The sequence below is a fragment of the Vombatus ursinus genome, unplaced genomic scaffold (assembly GCF_900497805.2).
Source record: "Vombatus ursinus unplaced genomic scaffold, bare-nosed wombat genome assembly UNPS02006874.1, whole genome shotgun sequence".
NCBI lineage: Eukaryota > Metazoa > Chordata > Mammalia > Diprotodontia > Vombatidae > Vombatus > Vombatus ursinus.
Genome location: NW_020946652.1, coordinates 115,192 through 132,472, shown reverse-complemented (window position 1 = coordinate 132,472; position 17,281 = coordinate 115,192). Strand labels below are relative to the sequence as shown.

General features: G+C 48.4%; 1 protein-coding gene across 4 annotated transcripts in view; it reads left to right on the top strand.

Moving 5' to 3' along the window:
- BCL6 (BCL6, transcription repressor) overlaps positions 1-13,208 on the top strand; it is a 23,045-nt gene extending 9,837 nt beyond the window's left edge. The window contains exons 1-10 of one of the 4 annotated variants that reach the window (XM_027848753.1): positions 194-523; positions 2,833-2,871; positions 3,547-3,718; positions 4,516-4,737; positions 5,497-6,480; positions 7,170-7,354; positions 8,368-8,535; positions 8,722-8,852; positions 8,989-9,126; positions 11,977-12,120. In XM_027848753.1, coding sequence (XP_027704554.1) covers positions 3,558-3,718; positions 4,516-4,737; positions 5,497-6,480; positions 7,170-7,354; positions 8,368-8,535; positions 8,722-8,852; positions 8,989-9,126; positions 11,977-12,120 — 2,133 coding nt within the window. In that variant the 5' untranslated portion in view covers positions 194-523; positions 2,833-2,871; positions 3,547-3,557. Of the gene's footprint in view, positions 1-193; positions 524-2,307; positions 2,673-2,832; positions 2,872-3,546; positions 3,719-4,515; positions 4,738-5,496; positions 6,481-7,169; positions 7,355-8,367; positions 8,536-8,721; positions 8,853-8,988; positions 9,127-11,976 lie in introns of those variants that run through there. The other 3 variants (XM_027848751.1, XM_027848752.1, XM_027848754.1) reach the window with 3 other exon arrangements.
- Positions 13,209-17,281: the final 4,073 nt, after the last annotated feature.

The window sequence follows — 17,281 nt, the reverse complement described above, 5'->3', positions numbered from 1 at the left end:
AGAGACACAGACTGGGAGAAAGACAGTCAGAGGGTGAGAGAGAGAGACAGAGTGATAGAGACAGAGACAAACAGAGGGACAGAGACAGACGAGAGAGCCACCAGGCGAGCGGTGGGGGCAGCGGTTACGCCGCGCTGCTCCCGGGCTCCCGCTGCCCGCTGCCCGCTACCCGCTGCCCGCCGGCTTAGCCTGCTTAACGACTTCACCTCGGGCTACTTCCTGGAAAGTTACTTCTGGTTGGAGCTAGCGATAGGCGGGGAGGGTTCCCTGAAATCCGCCTAGTTTCAATCAACTCCATTCCGGGAATGGGACGGCTGTGACATTCCCCTCGCTGCCCCCCACCACTCCCCAGCTTGACGCGGTAAAATAGGGAGGAAAAAAATGCACAGAAAGTTTGATTTGAGCCTGAGCGAATTATGTCACACTAGCCCAGCTCCTTCCGCGGATCTGCCGCAGCTGCCAAGGCGGCGGCTGCGGGACCGAGCCGGCAGAACCCCAGGGGTGGGAGGTCACTGGCAGCCAGGTACTGTGGTGTGGGGAGGCTACGGAGGGGAGAGCTAGGGAAGTGTCGGCATCCTCCGTTTGCCTAGAGAAGGGGATTGTGCGTGGAATTCGGGGGTCCAGAGCTCTGGGACTTGGACATTTATCTGCTGCAGGGCGCAGCTTACTCTTCCAAAAAAAAGAAGGGGGTGGGAGGTGGAGGTGCCCTCTGGGGCTGAAGTTCAGGGTACCAAAGGAAGGTGAAGAAAGAAATCCCTGAAAACCCTGGCTTTGGTGACCTGGAAAAGCTGGAGAGGAAGAAGGAGGTGTTTGTGGGCGGGTGGGGTGCGGGGACCGGGAGAGGATGGAAAGGATGAGTTTGACTCTTTGTCTATGGCCTTCTCCCTCTTTGAAGTATTGCTGGGGAAGTCCTTTCCGTCAGTCAGCCCCCCTGGCTGGACCTGCTTTGGAAGCTCTGAGTCAGGAAAGCTGAGTTGTGGGCAGCCACTAGCCAAGCCCACCAATTCTGAACTGCCTGGACCTCTAAAGACTGGCAGCCCCTAACAATTATGTGCGTGGTCATTGCAGAACCTTGGTTTGGGAATGTTTTCCAGTCTGGAACCCCCACCCCCACCCATGAATTGCTTCTTAGGGGGAGGGGAGAGAGGGGACAAAAAAGAGACCTCACCCAGAAAAGCCTGAATTTTCCATTTCATGTAAACAGTCTAACCTGCTGCTTTGGGATCTCCTACAGTTGGGACAGAAGACATATAAATATATCCAATGAGTAAGCAGAGCCCTGGATTTAGTACTACTTTGAAGTGTGTATTTCTATGAGAAATTGCTGTACCTCAGTGCAGACCTAGCTGTTGCCACCCCGGGAGGAGACTGTGACAGTGGGCAGAGTGCTGGACATATAGCTAAGTGTTAACTTTTCTTTAGCACCTGTCTGGCCTCCCTTTCTCTAGCCTCAAACCCCTTCATCCATGCTTTAAAACTTGAAAAGAGCACAGAGCTTTCTGTGGGAGATACAGAGAGATAGACTGGGGTCTGAAGGTTCAAGGAAACAGCTGATTCTCCACTTTTCCCTTGGTAGTCATGTCACTGGGGAAGATGCCATATCATTTGGGTTTTCTCTCACTGATTTAAAAAGCCTTCTAATCCTGATTCTGCCACTCACCAACTTCCTATAGGTAAAAAGGGAAAGATATTTGGCTGTCAGCATTGTTATCTATAACTTGAGGATGTATGTGACCTTGGGCAAGTCATTTAACTTCCTTAGGGCTCAGTTTTCTCATCTATGAAATGATGGGGTTGAACCTGATGGCCTCTGAGGGCCCTTCTAGTACTGGCTCTTTGTGTCTACAATCCTTTCCAGTTCTAATGTTCTGTGACATTTCCAAGAGGAATTTAATTAAATTGGCATGTTGAATACAACCCATAAGCCGACTTTATTAATCTAGAAGGTTCTAGTGCTCAGCTGAGGCACAGTAAAAATACATTTACTAGTTACTTCTTTCCTTCCCTCAGTGTCCCGCTACCTCTGATTTTTAAGCCACCTTTGAAAAGGACCAATTACGAACCTAGTAGGCAAAGTAGAAAGAATCCCTAAGCAGGAGGGGTCTTTTTCACCCTAGTCTAATCCAGAGTTGAACCAGTAGGTGGCAACAATTTACAAGACCACAGCCTAATGCTTTGTATGAGACTCTTAGGCCAGGGTGGGAAGGGAAGAGGTAGTTTGTATCATGGGACTGGAGAAGCTGTAACTGTCCTGTAAACTTGAGAGGGTGGGGGAGTCTTTTTTTTTTTTTTTTTTAAGCCTTTAATGCCTTGGCTCCTAGCAGTGTCCACATGATGAAAAGAGAATGCTGGAAAATGAGTCCAGACATTCAAGTTTTGGTGCCAGTCACATCTAGCTGTCTGACTATGCTCCAGTCACTTCTCATTTCTGGCCCTCTATTGCCTCATCTGCAAAATGGACATAATCATGCTTGCCCTGCTTTATCTCACTTGGTTGTCCTAAGGATCAGGTGGTATTAGAATTGTGATTGTGCTTTCAAGCTTTACTGCCTGTTTTCTGATCCCTGTTTGTTAAGTCACTACTGGATGCTGCCCAGTTCTTAGGTTGAGAGAGACCCTCATTCAAAGGGTAAAGAAGAACCGTGGCATGTCTGCTGGTATTGTTTCAAAAAGTAAATAGCTGGAGAACATACCTAGTTTTAGTGTGGAAAGTTCCCCTGGCTAGAATCTGCTTGTCTGTCTAAGCCTAAAAACAAAAATGACGTTTCTTACATAAGACTATACTGGCTGATTAGCAGGTGTGAATCAATTTCCCTTTTCTCTTTCCCACAGGTTTTAAAAGAAGTCTTGAACTGTGAATTGAGGCTTTGGGTATGTAAATGGAATTTCTTGCTGTTAATACTTTATGGACAGAAAGTTTCCCATAGCCTTGGTCAACATGTGGATTCACATCAGCCTACTGTGGGCTAGTGGGATTTTGGTTAAATATTTGTTGTACTGATGAGTGAGAAGTGAGTCCCTTCATGAAGTGAGAAGAGCCCCTCCATCTCCTCTCCTTTTTCAACTTTGGGTTATCCCATCAATTAGAAGTTGCATGTGAAATGTATATTCACTAGTCTGGGACAGTCTTGTCCTCTTCATCTATCTGGGCATTAGTATGCACATAAGCTCAAGAGGCATAGAGGAAGGACCAGGGCATGTTGGGTAGATTGTGGAGGATTTCTGGGAAGATATGGACAAGAATCCCATGGGACACACAATCTGCATTACCGGATTCAGTGTCCACATTTATGAAATCACAGCTCCACCTAAGAGTTCCATATAACTAAACCTAACTCAGGAACACCTCGGAAAAAGCGACAGAAGACGAATGATAGAGAAACCTCGGGCCTAAGGGAGGGACAGAATGACCCTGGGTCCCAACTCCAAACACTTGAGTATGCAGACCGTTTCTTTAGTGAACTGTGCCCCCTTGTGGCAGCTGTGGTAGTGACGTCTGAAAGCTTCTGGGAACCAGTCATCGTCACCCGTCCCCTTCTTTTTCAGGTAGAAACAAGATGGCCTCGCCGGCAGACAGCTGTATCCAGTTCACCCGCCACGCTAGCGACGTCCTCCTCAACCTGAATCGCCTGCGGAGCCGAGATATCCTGACGGATGTCGTCATCGTAGTCAACCGGGAACAGTTCCGGGCCCACAAGACCGTTCTCATGGCGTGCAGGTGAGAGGGTGATGGAGCCAGGGCATCAGCGCTTGGGCTGCCTGGCCTTGGAGTGGTAGAAGCCCCGTGACTGATGGAGTGCTCTCACAGGGGACTGGGGACCGGACCGGAGGAGCATGCTCGGGCTGGCATGAGCCTCTGAGTGAACTGATGAGCCCCCAGTAACAGCCCCTGACATGGCACCACGGCACAGCAGAGCGTCTGGGTCTTCCGAAGCTATTCCAGCCGAGCCCAAGCTCTTCAGGGTCCCAGGGCTGGCAAGGCAACGACACAGACCGTCCGTATACGGGACAGCCTAGCAAAGCTTGGAGAGGCTCTCTGTTCATTGTGCAGCTTGTGCCTGGAGGTGGAGGAGACACCTAAGTCCAGCCTCCTCACGTACAGATGAGGAAACTGAGGCCCTGTCAGGCAGGTAGTCTGGCAGAGGTGGGACTCAGGCTTTCTTACTCCAAATCTGGTCCTTTATCTACTATGGCACTCTGTGTGTGTGTGTGTGTGTGTCTCTTACAGAGTATAGCTTGACTGGCCAAATAGGTACACATGTAGACCTCACATTTTACTGAAATACTATGTATTCTCTAATATGACATACTATTATATTCCATAATATAGTAATATATTATACTATTATATTTTATATGATATGGCATACTGTTATATAGAACATGGTTTCACATCATCTAGCATAGTACCATGTCACAAAGTTCATAGCATATAACCTAGTAGTATCATGGTGGCATGCCACCTTGCCACCCCAGAGCGCAGAGCGTCACATCTTTCTGTCTCTGTTTTGGCAGCGGCCTGTTCTATAGCATCTTTACTGACCAGCTGAAATGCAACCTGAATGTGATCAACCTTGACCCTGAAATCAACCCGGAGGGCTTCTGTATCCTTCTGGACTTCATGTACACATCCCGCCTGAATCTCCGTGAGGGGAATATCATGGCAGTGATGGCCACCGCCATGTATCTGCAGATGGAGCACGTTGTGGACACGTGCCGAAAGTTCATCAAAGCCAGGTGAGTCCCCCCTTGTGCTGGGGATGGGAGTGGAGGAGAGTGTGGGGGAGGGTGCAGGACCTGGGACCTCAGCACAGTCCTTGGACTCCACAGCTGGAAACCCACACAGTTTGCTTCAGAGAAGGGTCCCTTCTTTTGGGATCCCTTTTGATCTACTGTTTGGCTCCGGGGCTTTGTGAAGAGCCCTGGGGAGCTTGTGGAGGGAAGGCATTGATGGACAGAGGGTAAGGTTAGCGTTGGCTCTTCCTGGCTAGTCTCCAGGACTTGATATGGAAGCACCTGCTTTGGGTTCGAGGAAGAAGCTGGTGTCCCATTCCCTGGCAAGACCAAGTCATTCATACTCAGGGTGCAAGACGCTGGGTGGGGAGGGACAGGAGCCAGAATTAGGGCGCTTTCCACATGTGCTTGGAACAGGCCGTATCATCTGGTTTGGTAGACAGGACTAGCACACGCACTGGAGTCTTAGAAACCCTTCAGATGGCACAGAAGTGATGTGCCAGCAATTGGTACCTCCTCACAGCCGGTCCCACAGCCAGCTGGGGGGGGGGGGTTAGAGCTAGGAGGGACCACAGAGAGCAGCTGGGCAGATGAAGCCCACTTCAATGACCTGCCTAAGTTGTCACGGCTAGTTAGTGGAAGCACCAGAACAAGGATCGATCTGCTTGGTTTAAGTATAAAAATGGGATTTTGAAGGAAAGAATCCACGTGACCATTTTCTCCCGGGGGACGGGATGCTCTCCCTTCCTTTCTTCTAAACAGTGAAGCAGAGATGGTGTCCGCCATCAAGCCTCCTCGGGATGAGTATCTGGCTGGCCGGATGCTGTTGCCCCAAGAAGTCATGGCGTATCGGAGCCGCGAAGCGGCCGATAGCAACGGCCCCCTGCGGAACGGGCCCCTCTGTGACGGACGAGCCTTTGCTCCCGGCCTTTACAATGGCTTGACTGCGTCACCAGCTTCCTATCCCGTGTATGGCCACCTCCCAGTGAACAGCTTCTTCGATGAGGAACTGAGGGATGTCAGGATGCCCATGGCTGACCTACCCAGGGCCAACCCATACCCCAAAGAGCGGGTCCCCTCTTGTGATAACACCCGGCCCCTCCCTACGGATTACAACCGGGCTGTCATGGAGGTCTCTGCCAACATGTGCCATGCTAGCATCTACTCTCCTAAAGAGGCTACTCCGGAGGAGGTGCGGAGTGAGGTACACTACAGTGTGACTGAGGCAGGCCCCAAACCGGCTGCCCCGTCTGCCCGGAACAACTCATACTTTGCCTGTGACAAGCCTGGCAAGGAGGAGGAGAGGACCTCCTCTGAGGATGAGATCAGCCTGCACTTCGAACCTCCTAATGCCCCACTTAATCGCAAGGGCCTGGTGAGCCCCCAGAGTCCCCAGAAGTCAGACTGCCAGCCCAACTCACCCACAGAGTCCAGCAGCAGCAAGAATGCCTGCATCTTACAAGGTGCCGGCTCCCCCCCAGCCAAGAGTCCTACTGACCCCAAGGCTTGCAACTGGAAGAAGTACAAATTCATTGTCCTCAACTCCCTCAACCAGAACACCAAGCCGGATGGGGCTGAGCAGGCTGAGCTGGGCCGCCTCTCACCTCGAGCTTATGTCCCCACGTCTACCTGCCAGCAGCCCTTGGAACCAGAAAATCTGAACATCCGCTCTCCAACCAAGCTGCCTGTGAGTGGGGAGGACTCTGCCATATCGCAGGCCAGCAGGCTCAACAACATTGTCACCAGGTGAGCTCACAGGGTGCTCTTTGGGAGGCAAGGATGGGCTCTCATGATGGCTGGGGGTACAGCGTCTTGAGCTCATTGGCTATGCCCATGGGGTCAGTACTGGAGAATGCAGACTTTAGCGTCCGTGCCAGTCCTCTGGGCAGCTGAGCTCTCTTCAGGGCGAGGAACTTGGGACACCAAAATATTACCAGTCAACGGACATTAACCAGTCTTAGGGGGTGGCCAACTTGCAGTGAAGGAACTGTCCACCTCTGATTAGACTAAATGTAGCAAGTATTCATTAAGCATCTACTCTATGCCAGGTACTAGGCTAGGTGCTGGGGTCCAAGGACAAGCTCAAGGACAAAATGAACAGCCATTTGCTCTCAAGGGTCAGTCAGTCTCCTGGAGAATACTTATGCCCAGATAAATAAATGCAAAGTAGATGTAAAGTATCTCCAGGAAAGAGGGGATGTGTGACGCTGACCAATGCCGTCAGGAAAGGCCTTGTGTCGAAGGAGGGGCTGGGGATATTCTGGGAAGGGAAAGGAAAGGAAGAGAAGGAGAGTGGGAGCTGTCCAGCCAAGAGGAGCCGCTCTCCCCAGCCTCAGGGAAAGGAGATGGGCGCTGGGGGGCTTCCCTGCTCTCAGGCCTAGGGCCGAGGAGTCCCAGCTTGCCACGATTGAGCCTCCCATCACTCTGACCCTCAGGTCCCTGGCCGGCTCTCCACGGAGCAGCACAGAGGGACATTCTCCGCTGTATCTGCCCTCGTCCAAATGCCGCTCCTGTGGCTCCCAATCCCCACAGCATTCGGAGATGTGCCTTCATGCCACGGGCACTACCTTCCCAGAGGAGATGGGAGAGACCCAGTCTGAGTACTCGGACTCCAGCTGTGGTGAGTTCCCAGGTCCTGCACCCTCCCCCACACTCTCCTCCGCTTCCGTCCCCAGCAGCACTAAGCCACCTTCTTCCTCCTCCTCCTCCTCCTCCTCCTCCTCCTCCTCCTCCTCCTCAAGGGCATTTGTCTTCTGTCTCCAGTTTGGGGCTGCTGCTTGATGTGAGCTTCCCGGGCTTTTCTGCAGACAAGAGCAGGTCTCTGCGATCGTGAGGGTCATTTGAATCACCCCCAGTGGCCCCGCCTCGGCCTTCATGTAAAGCCTGCCGCGTCACAAGACAGTCAGTGTGCAGCATTCAGGGTCATCACTCATGTCGCTGCTCTAGATAGTACAGACTTGAGGCAATGTTTCAGGGCTGAGCCTCTGGGCCCAATCCAGAGCATGGGAACAGCCCATAGTTTTCCAGGCAGTAGCTCAGCCATTCGCTCTCCTCTGGCTGCAACGAGGCAACCCGTGTTGGGTGACAGAAATATGTTCTTTGCACCATTTCTAATTAAGAAAGAAAAATCCCTATTTGATCTTCTCAAGCTATCCTTGAAGTAGTCAGGTAAAATGTGGTTATCCCCCTTTAACAGACGAAGACAATGAGGCACGGAGAGGTTAAATGTCCGTGTGTGTGCGTGTGCGTGTGCGCACGTGCCTTTAAAACATGACTTACCGAGACAAACCAAGCCACTGACGTGGCACAAGGAAGGAAGCCGTTTCGTTGGCTATTTGCTCCACGTGAAAGGGGCAGAGCTTTGCAGCTGGGGGGGGTCAAGGAGGGGGGTGGATTTTGCCTGTCTTCTCTCCTTTCTTTCTGTCTCCTTTCACTCTCATCAATTCTTTCACGTCCTCCGAACCCAGTTCAAGTCTCTGGATTCCCTAGGAGTGCTTGGAGTGGGGTGGAGGGGGCCAGGAGACCACAGCTCAGGATTAGTGTCAGGGAGGGGGAGCCAGCTGGGCCTCTGGGGGCCCCTGTGCCCTTCCTCCTCACGCTGACCCTGGTCCCTCCTTTCCCCATCCTCAACAGAAAATGGAGCTTTCTTCTGTAACGAGTGTGATTGCCGCTTCTCAGAGGAGGCGTCCCTCAAAAGACACACCCTGCAGACTCACAGCGACAAGCCTTATAAATGTGACCGCTGCCAGGCCTCCTTTCGCTACAAGGGCAACCTCGCCAGCCACAAGACCGTCCACACGGGTATGGCTTCTCAGGTTGACCGCCTTTGCTTTGGGATGTCAGAAATCCCGACTTCCCATTTCACCCTCATCAGCCTAACCTCCAGGGAATATTCTGTCTGCTGTTGTGTCTGCCTTTCAGTAGTTTGGATGGGCCTTAGCACTGCGCACTTACCATGTGGCCTCCGTTTTCTCTTTCTGGCAACAGGGGAAAAACCCTATCGGTGCAACATTTGTGGAGCCCAGTTCAACCGGCCAGCCAACCTAAAGACCCACACTCGCATTCATTCTGGAGAGAAGCCCTACAAGTGTGAGACCTGTGGAGCGAGATTCGTCCAGGTGAGTGGAGGGTCCTGTCTGTCTGCGGATCTCTGTCTGTCCGTCTGTCTCTCCGTATCTGTGTTTCTGTTTGGGGCAGCGGGGCTGTGGCCCCTGTGTTGGCGTATTGCTGACATTCCTCCTTCTTCCCCGACAGGTGGCCCACCTGCGTGCTCATGTGCTCATCCACACTGGTGAGAAGCCCTACCCGTGTGAGATCTGCGGCACCCGTTTCCGGCACCTGCAGACCCTCAAAAGCCACTTGCGCATTCACACAGGAGAAAAACCCTACCATGTATGTGAGCCCTCTTCTTTCTGTTTGACAAGCTTTCCTGAGGATGGGGTTTGTCCAGTGCTTGGGAGGGAAACAACCAAGGGGTTTCGCCTCATCTTGAAGCATATTGTGGAAAGAACCTTGAATTCGGAGGCAGCAGATCTTGGGCAGGGTGTTTTTGTTTGGTTTGGTTTGTTTTGATGGGTTTCAGGTTCCTTGTCTGTAAAATGGAAGAACTCCAATGATGTGTGCTCTCTAAGGGCTCGCCCAGCTCCAAGGAGGCTTGTAGGAATCTGTGGAAGGGTCTTTCCATCCAAGTAGTCAGTTTTAGGATGAGACAAGCAAATCGTTCACTGGAATGTAACCTCCTTGAAGGCAGGACCTTTTGCCTTTTGTTTTCATGCCCTTGACTCCTTGAATAGGACTTAGTACAGGAGTACTTACACTTTCTTGTGTTATGGACCCTTTGGGCAGACTGGTAACACCCATGGAGCCCAGTTCAGAATAGTTTTAAATGCAGAAAATGAATAGGTAATATTACAAAGAAAACAAAAGGTTGGTGAAAATAGATGATATTTTTTCCATCCAAGTTTGTGGACCCTGTGAAATCTATGCACTCCTGTTTAAAAACTCCTAACTTAGTAATAAATGCTTATTGATTAATTAACTTGGAAGGGAACAGGGAAGTTGACCTTCCATGGACACAGTCCACACACACTCTGGAGGACCACATCGCCTGCCTTAGAGCCCCCTTCTGTGTCCTGACTTGGTTTCATCCAACTCCTCCTGGAGCAGGCATCGGAGGAGATCCTGGGCCTCAAAGGCATGGCAGGCAAACAGAAGCTCTTACAGCCCCTCCCCAGCTGGAAAGCCTTGAAGTGGGGGACGTACTACTATCGAGGGCCAATCTGGCTAGGTGCAGAGATGGCCATTGTCAAGGTGGCTATACCAGCCCACTTGCCAAGCCATAGGGAGTTCACAGCCTACCTTTGTCTGGCAGGGAATGAGATCTCACAGTTACGAAATCAAGTGTGGAAGTGGTCTTCTGCCAGAAGTTTGAGGGCTCTCCAGAATTTTGAGGAGAACATAACAAGTATAAATTTCCATCCCCCTTAGAGACTGATGCTGACGAAAGTAAGAAGATACAGTGGTTAGGAGTCAATCAAGTAACAAGCATTTATTAAATACCTACTATGTGCAAGGCACTCTGCCAGGCTTTAGAGATACAAAGACTAAAGTGACACAGCCCCTGACCTCAAGCAACTTACAGTCTATCAGAATTTGGTCTTGCTACAGATTCATAAATATACAGGCAAAGGGATGGGCTTTGATAATCAGTGAATGAATTCACTCATTTCTCCAACCCTGAAAAATGTTTTACTAATGGTTTTTTTTTAAATTTCATCGTGCATTTCCCTATACCATGGCCCCCCACTAGCCGATATAGCATCCATGTACAATAAATTACAATTAGGTAAAAAGGGAAATAAACCTAACACCTTTGAGCACATATGGTAATGTGGGCCTTATTCTATACCTGTTTACCACCTTCTTACTGAGTTAGACAGTCAACATGCATTCATTAAGCACTTAATGGACATTGTCATGACCAGACCTTTAGAGTCAAGACTGGTCAACGCATTAATCTGAGAAGTGATGTCTTCATCTTTCTTTGGTTATTGTGGTCATTGTATAAATTGTTCTGTTTCTGCTTACTTGGGTCTACATCAGTTATATAAATTTTCCCCTGTTTCTCTAAGCCCTTTATATTAATAATTCCTCATGGCACAATATGATTTCATTACATCCGTGTGCCATGATTTTTTCAGCCACCCCCCCCCATCAGTGGGTATCCATATTGATACTACAAAATGAAAGCACTAAATTAAAGTTTTTTTTATTTGTTCAATAAAAATTTACTAAACATCCATATATGGAGAGCTAAATCATTGGTTCTCAAATGGATTTTTTGCTCATGGCTTAGTATTGTGACTTGCCATAAGGAATCATGGTTTATCAAGCATTCAAGCTGGTGACATTAAGTTGGGAAGCACCAGCTGCCCACCTGTCCAGCAGTCCACTCATAGACTCAGCTCTTGAAATGAAAAGGATAAACAACATAGTGTGTGGCATAGAGCAGGTGCTGAATTAACTAACTGATCCCCCAGTGTGTTGCCTTAAGAAAGCTAATGTGTTATTCCCATCATGCAGAGGACCCAATTCCAAACTAAATGAGTAAGTATTGTAGGCAAGCAAGTTAGACCAGACAGTTTGTATCCTACCTTAGATCAAACAGCGAGTGGTAGGACAGGATTGTAGGAAGAGGGACCATTAGAATACAGATCTCTTTAGTTTGACAGCTCCTCTTCCCCATCTTAACCCAGGCTAGAACTTAAAATAAAGGACTTCTTTGTCTTCTTTTTCCTTTAAGAAATACGTTTGAAAGGCTTCCCCCTCAGCTGATATCAGGGTTACAGAATTGTTAGGTCATGAACCCCTCAGGGAGTGACCCTATATTGAGGCACCTGCCTGGTGCCTCTTCCCTGGTCAAATCTTAGCGGAAAATCGGACTCAGGCTCATCTTCAGGACGGCCCTATCTTTCTTTAAGCCTACTGGAAGGGATTGTCAGGGAGGAGTCCGTGGGAAATATCTCCCAAGGTACGGGTAAGAAAGAAAATGAAAGCGTCCGCAAGAGTTGACCTTTGGAGAGGCTGATGTGAGCGTTCAAAGGATCACAGATTTAGAGCTGGCAGGGACCGTGGAAGTCATTGAACGCAGCTTCCTCATTTTTCAGATGAGGAAACTGGCCCTGAGAGGTGAAAGACTTAACCCGGGTCTTTTGACTCCACTGTTTCTGCTTTCCCCTCCAGTGTGAGAAGTGTAACCTGCATTTCCGCCACAAAAGCCAGCTGCGGCTTCACCTGCGGCAGAAGCACGGTGCCATCACCAACACCAAGGTTCAGTACCGCGTCTCTGCTGGCGACCTGCCGCCGGAACTACCCAAGGCTTGCTGAGAGCGTTGCAAAGGGGCCCCCTCTCTGGAAGTTATCCAAAGGATACTGTAACACTTTACAGATGTTCATCCCATGATGTAGTGCCTCTTCTCATCCATTTGTGCAGATCATAAAGGGGGTTGGAGTTGGGGGGCGGGGCGGGACGGGGAAAGACACAGGGGGAAGAAACATGTAAAGCCTCCCACTGACCCAGTGACATAACGTAAACACAAACCAACCAACAAGCTGAATCTCCTATGTGTTAGGGAAACTGTATCAGTCAAAAATGAAAAGAAAGGTCATTTTGCCCATCACCCCATGGGGGAGTGCACAGAAGCTTTGGAATCTGACTTGACTCGTTCTGAAAAATGAGGAATGTATATGTTTTGTGGGAACAGATGTTTCTTTTGTATGTAAATGTGCATTCTTTTAAAAGAAGAGAATTCAGTATGTTATAAAAGAGAGGGCTTTAATTTTTTTAACCAAAGGTGAAGGAATATATGGCAGAGTTGTAAATATATATAAATATATATAATAAATATATATAAACCTCAAAAAAGATATATTAAAAATAAAACTGCATTAAAGGCTCGATTTTGTATCTGCGGGCAGACACGGATCTGAGAATCTTTATTGAGATAGAGCCCTTACAAAATATTTTAAGTATTGCATCTGTGTAAGTAAGAAGATATTTTGTCTAAAACGCCTCAGTGTATTTGTATTTTTTTGCAAGTGAAGGTTTACAATTTACAAAAGTGTGTATTAAAACAAAACACGAAAAAGCTGCAGAAGGAAAAAAAATGCGTAATTTTGTTCTAGTTTTGAGTTTGTATATATCCGTACAACGTGTACTCACGGTGCCTTTTTTCCATGGAAGTTTTCAATGTATGGACTAGATGAGCCCCCTTCCTTTTCGAGGCGCAGGCAGACACAGGGACTTGAAGCTGGCACTCACTAAGCTCTCTTTGGGAATGTTTGTCTTATTACATGCTGCGTCACGCTTGCATTATATAGGTCCTCCGGAGACAGGGTTGGGCTGTGTCTAAACCGCATCACTGCATTGTAAAATATAGCTGTATAAAACCAAGAATAAAACGATGAAACGTGAACACCGTTAGTTGGGCAGTGTGTTCCTTTCTCCATCCATGGTAGGGCTGGACCGCAAGTGGCATTTCTGGTTCCGTTCCATTCTGCGCATCATGGTGCCTTGACATTTAATGGCAACGCATGGGGAACCTGCAGGGCACGGTGTTAATGAAACCAGGGTCAAGGTCTAAATCCCCCCGACCTTCACAGGGAACAGTTTTAATGTTTTAGCCAAGTCACCCAAACCTAGCATGTGAACGGCTTGGCACAACCAAGCCTACTGATTCACAGCGGGAGGGATTTTCTTTTCTCTCTTTCCTGCCAGTTCTTCTGGATTTACTTTTCCACAGGGCCTTTCTTTGTTCAGAATTAAACCAGGGCATGGACCTGAGTTGGGTGGTGTAGATGAAGTCACAAGGGATGAAATGAGGAAAGGATGGAGGGAGGGATGCTTGGTGCGGTGATGTAGCATAGAAATGAATGGCAGCATCCCAGTTCCAGAGGTCTGCTGGGTCTGAAGAAGTAAGAGGAGAAGGGATTAGACTGGACCAGGTTCAATAGACATTTATTTATTGTTTCCTGCGTACAAGGTAAATGGCACCTGAAAAGCAGGTCTGACTTTCAAAAAGCTTGCATCTTTTTGAGGGACATAACAGGGAGACATTCTTGCTACATAATTTGAGGAAGGGGAAAATGAAAAGAATAAGAAAGGGTGAGGAAAGGCTTGTGGTGGGTGAGGAAGGGGAACGCCTGAGCCAATCCTAGAAGGAGAAAGCTCAGGTTTCTAAGACCAACAGAACAAGTGAGTGGTCTGAGGCCTTTTGCTGCAGATTCCAGGCTTCCCACCTCCTGAGGTCAGGTGTGAGAATTCTGGGGCCCCTCATGGCCCCAGAAAAACTGTCTGGAAAAACTAGAAGTCTTCAATGCTGTTGGGAGGAGGGGTGGAATGTATTATAGCCTATGGGACCAACTCAAAGCCCAGAAAGCCTTCGACTTGCCTTCCCGCCCCTAATGCCCTATTTCAGCTGACATCTTTCCCTGGAACCAGCCTTACATGGAGGTGGAGTAGGTGACTGGCCATAGAGCAGATCTCAGGGACTTAGGAAAGGCCTATCTGCTGTCAATCAAGGACAAAATGAGACAGTCCTTGCTTCTTATGGAACCTGTATTCTACAACAAGGGTTCTGAATCTCTTTTTTGTGCCTTGGACCCCAGAGGCAGTCTAGTGAAGTTATGGACCTCTTTTCAGAATAATGTTTTTAAATAATTGAGGGAAATGCCAGATTTCATTTAGAGGCTAGTGAAAAGAAATAATTTATTCACATCTAAGTTCATGTACTTCTTGAAATCTCTTCACGGACCTCTTGGGGTCAATTAAAAAACCCCCGTTCTACAGGCAAACATCTTCCCAAGCAACGGCTTGGGAATTAGAGAATCTGGACTCAAATGTTGTCTTTGTCAACTTATTCCCTGTGGGACTTTGGTCAGGTCATATTCTTTTATGGGCCTCAGTTTCCTCATCTGTACAATGTATGGGATGTTCCATATGGCTTCTAAGGCTCCTTCTGGCTCATAACCTATGATTTCAGAGGCCACAGCTGACATTCTATGTGGCCCTTTGTTCATAGCAACCCCATGAGCTCAGGAGAACAGATACAATCGTCCCCACTTTACGGCTGAGCAACCTGAAGCGCAGAGAGCTGGTGTGACTTTCCCACGGCCACACGTCAAGTGAATAGCAGAGCTGGACGTCAGACCCAGTTCCCTGGCTCCCAGTTCTATCCTTTCTGCAGCTAACAGGTAATTCATAGTGGTAGAAAGAACTCTAGCCTGGAAACCTTCAAAAATGACTAATTGTTCCGGATATGCTGCTGATGTGCTGGGTGACCTCTGGCTGCTCCCTCTCCTCTCTGGGTTTTGGTTTTCTTACCTGCCACATGAAGGGATTGGATTAGACCCTCTCCAAGGTCTCTTCCACCTCTCACAGTCCAGGATTCAGGGATTCGGGCTCTCTTGCAACTGGCTTTAGTGTAGTTTTACATAGAGTTCGTGCTCGATCACAATGGACCAGGGCAGTTTGACCAGCAGGAGTCATTGGCCGAAAGGGAGGAAGCCTGCGGTGCGCTTTGCTCTCTTCCTCTGGAGTCCTTCCACGGAGCCTGCCAGCAGACCCCGTTTGCTCAGCCAGTGACTTCAGAGTAGCCTCTAGGCACATGCTCTAAGGCGCTGGCCACCCAAGCCCACAGTACAGGAAGCATTTTCCACAAGCCACAGCACATCACCGTGGGCCTCCACTCAGCACTAAGCTTTTCAGATAGAATTTCGTTTGGAAATGACTTCCAAAGGACCAACTTTGCTTGTGACCTACTTAACCTCACTCGCTTTGAAAAGGGAGAAAATGATCTCTTTGGTCCTTTTAGAAACCTGGCATGACCAAATTGAGACATTAAGGGCCCATTATTCTCTGGCCAATGTACTCCCTTGGCTCATTGAAGTACTGTTTGCTGTTTGTTTGCATATCATTATTACTTATCTTTAGAGATACAGTCTGCCATGATGTAGAGGGAGCTGGCCTCCAAGCCAGGAAAACCTGGTTTCAAGTCCTGCTACTGACATATGTATAGGATGTGAGACCCTGAGCAAGTCATGTAACTTCTCAGGACCTCAGACAGCTGTGAGACTGTAACTTTCAGAAACAGTTCCTTCTTATATTGGTAGAGGGAATTTCCTCATGTGGGGGTCCCCTATGCCATTAAATCATAGGTCCTCCCCTTGTCCCAGAGAGGCTGGGGCAAGGAGAACTGTTACAGAGGCTGCTTGACTAAACTTGAAATCCAGCGTGTTCCACCTTCAGGGAGGCATCCTAGAACCCCCTCCTCTCTTTCTGTACATTACTTTTCTTCCTTTGGACCTCACACCACACCTTGCCTGACCCTCTCTGATAGACTGAACATGGATTATTGTGTATTTTTTATTGTTCAGTCATTTTTCAGTCATGTTTGATTCTTTGTGACCCTTTTTTGGGGTTTTCTTGGCAAAGATACTGGAATGGTTTGTCATTTTCTTCTCCAGCTCATTGTACAGATGAGGAAACTGAAACAGAGTTAATTGACTTGCCCAGGGTCACACAGGTGTCTGAGGCTAGATTTGAATTCAGAAAGATAGGTCTTCCTGACTCCAAGCCTTACACTCTATCTACTGTACTACCTAGCTGCCCCATATTATTGTGTCCACTATAGGAGAAAGGTCTTTGGCCTTGAAGCCAGGTGAGACTTGGTTCAAACAGTGCTTCTGACACTTGCTTAGTGACCCTGGGCAACTGACCTTTTTTGAGCCCCATTTTCCTCATTGGTACAATGTGGATGGCCCTTTCTTCACAAAGTTGCTATGAGAATTGAATGAAATGTGGTGTGTAATACCTTAGGCTTGGTATTGGACTTATTTAATTGCATGAGGAACTCCCTCTACCAGTGTATGTAGGCACCTTCTCTTCACCTTATAATCTTAGAAACTGGCTCGGGACATTGAGAGGTGAAGGGACTTACCCAGGGTCACATAGCCAGTCTGCATCAGGGACAGGGTTTGAACTCATGTTCTCCTGGTTGTGAGGCCTGCTCTTTCTCCACTATGCACCATTACCTCTTTGCAAGCCCTGAAGTGATATAGAAATGCCAACTTTCACCATTATCACCTTCAGAGTTATTTGAGTGACTGTCATATACTCTGGACTGTAAGCTCCATGAAGACAAGCCCAGATTCTTAGCTAAAATTTTGACCCTATCTTGGCAGAGTACTCTGCACACACAAGATGCTTAATACTTGTTCATCAAAGGTCAGTTAGGATGAAAGATAATACAACTCAGAACAGATTATTTGGCCTAGATTTACAAAGTTTGGCCAAAAATATTTTATTAGTGTTCTTTTTAATATGTCTGTTACTTTTTAGTGACTGTACTGCAACACTGCACCAGAGCCCTCAGATGAGAGAGAGAGAGAGAGAGAGAGAGAGAGAGGGGGGGAGAGGGGGGGAGGGAGAGAGAGAGAGAGAGAGAGAGAGAGAGAGAGAGAGAGAGAGAGAGAGAGAGAGAGAGAGAGA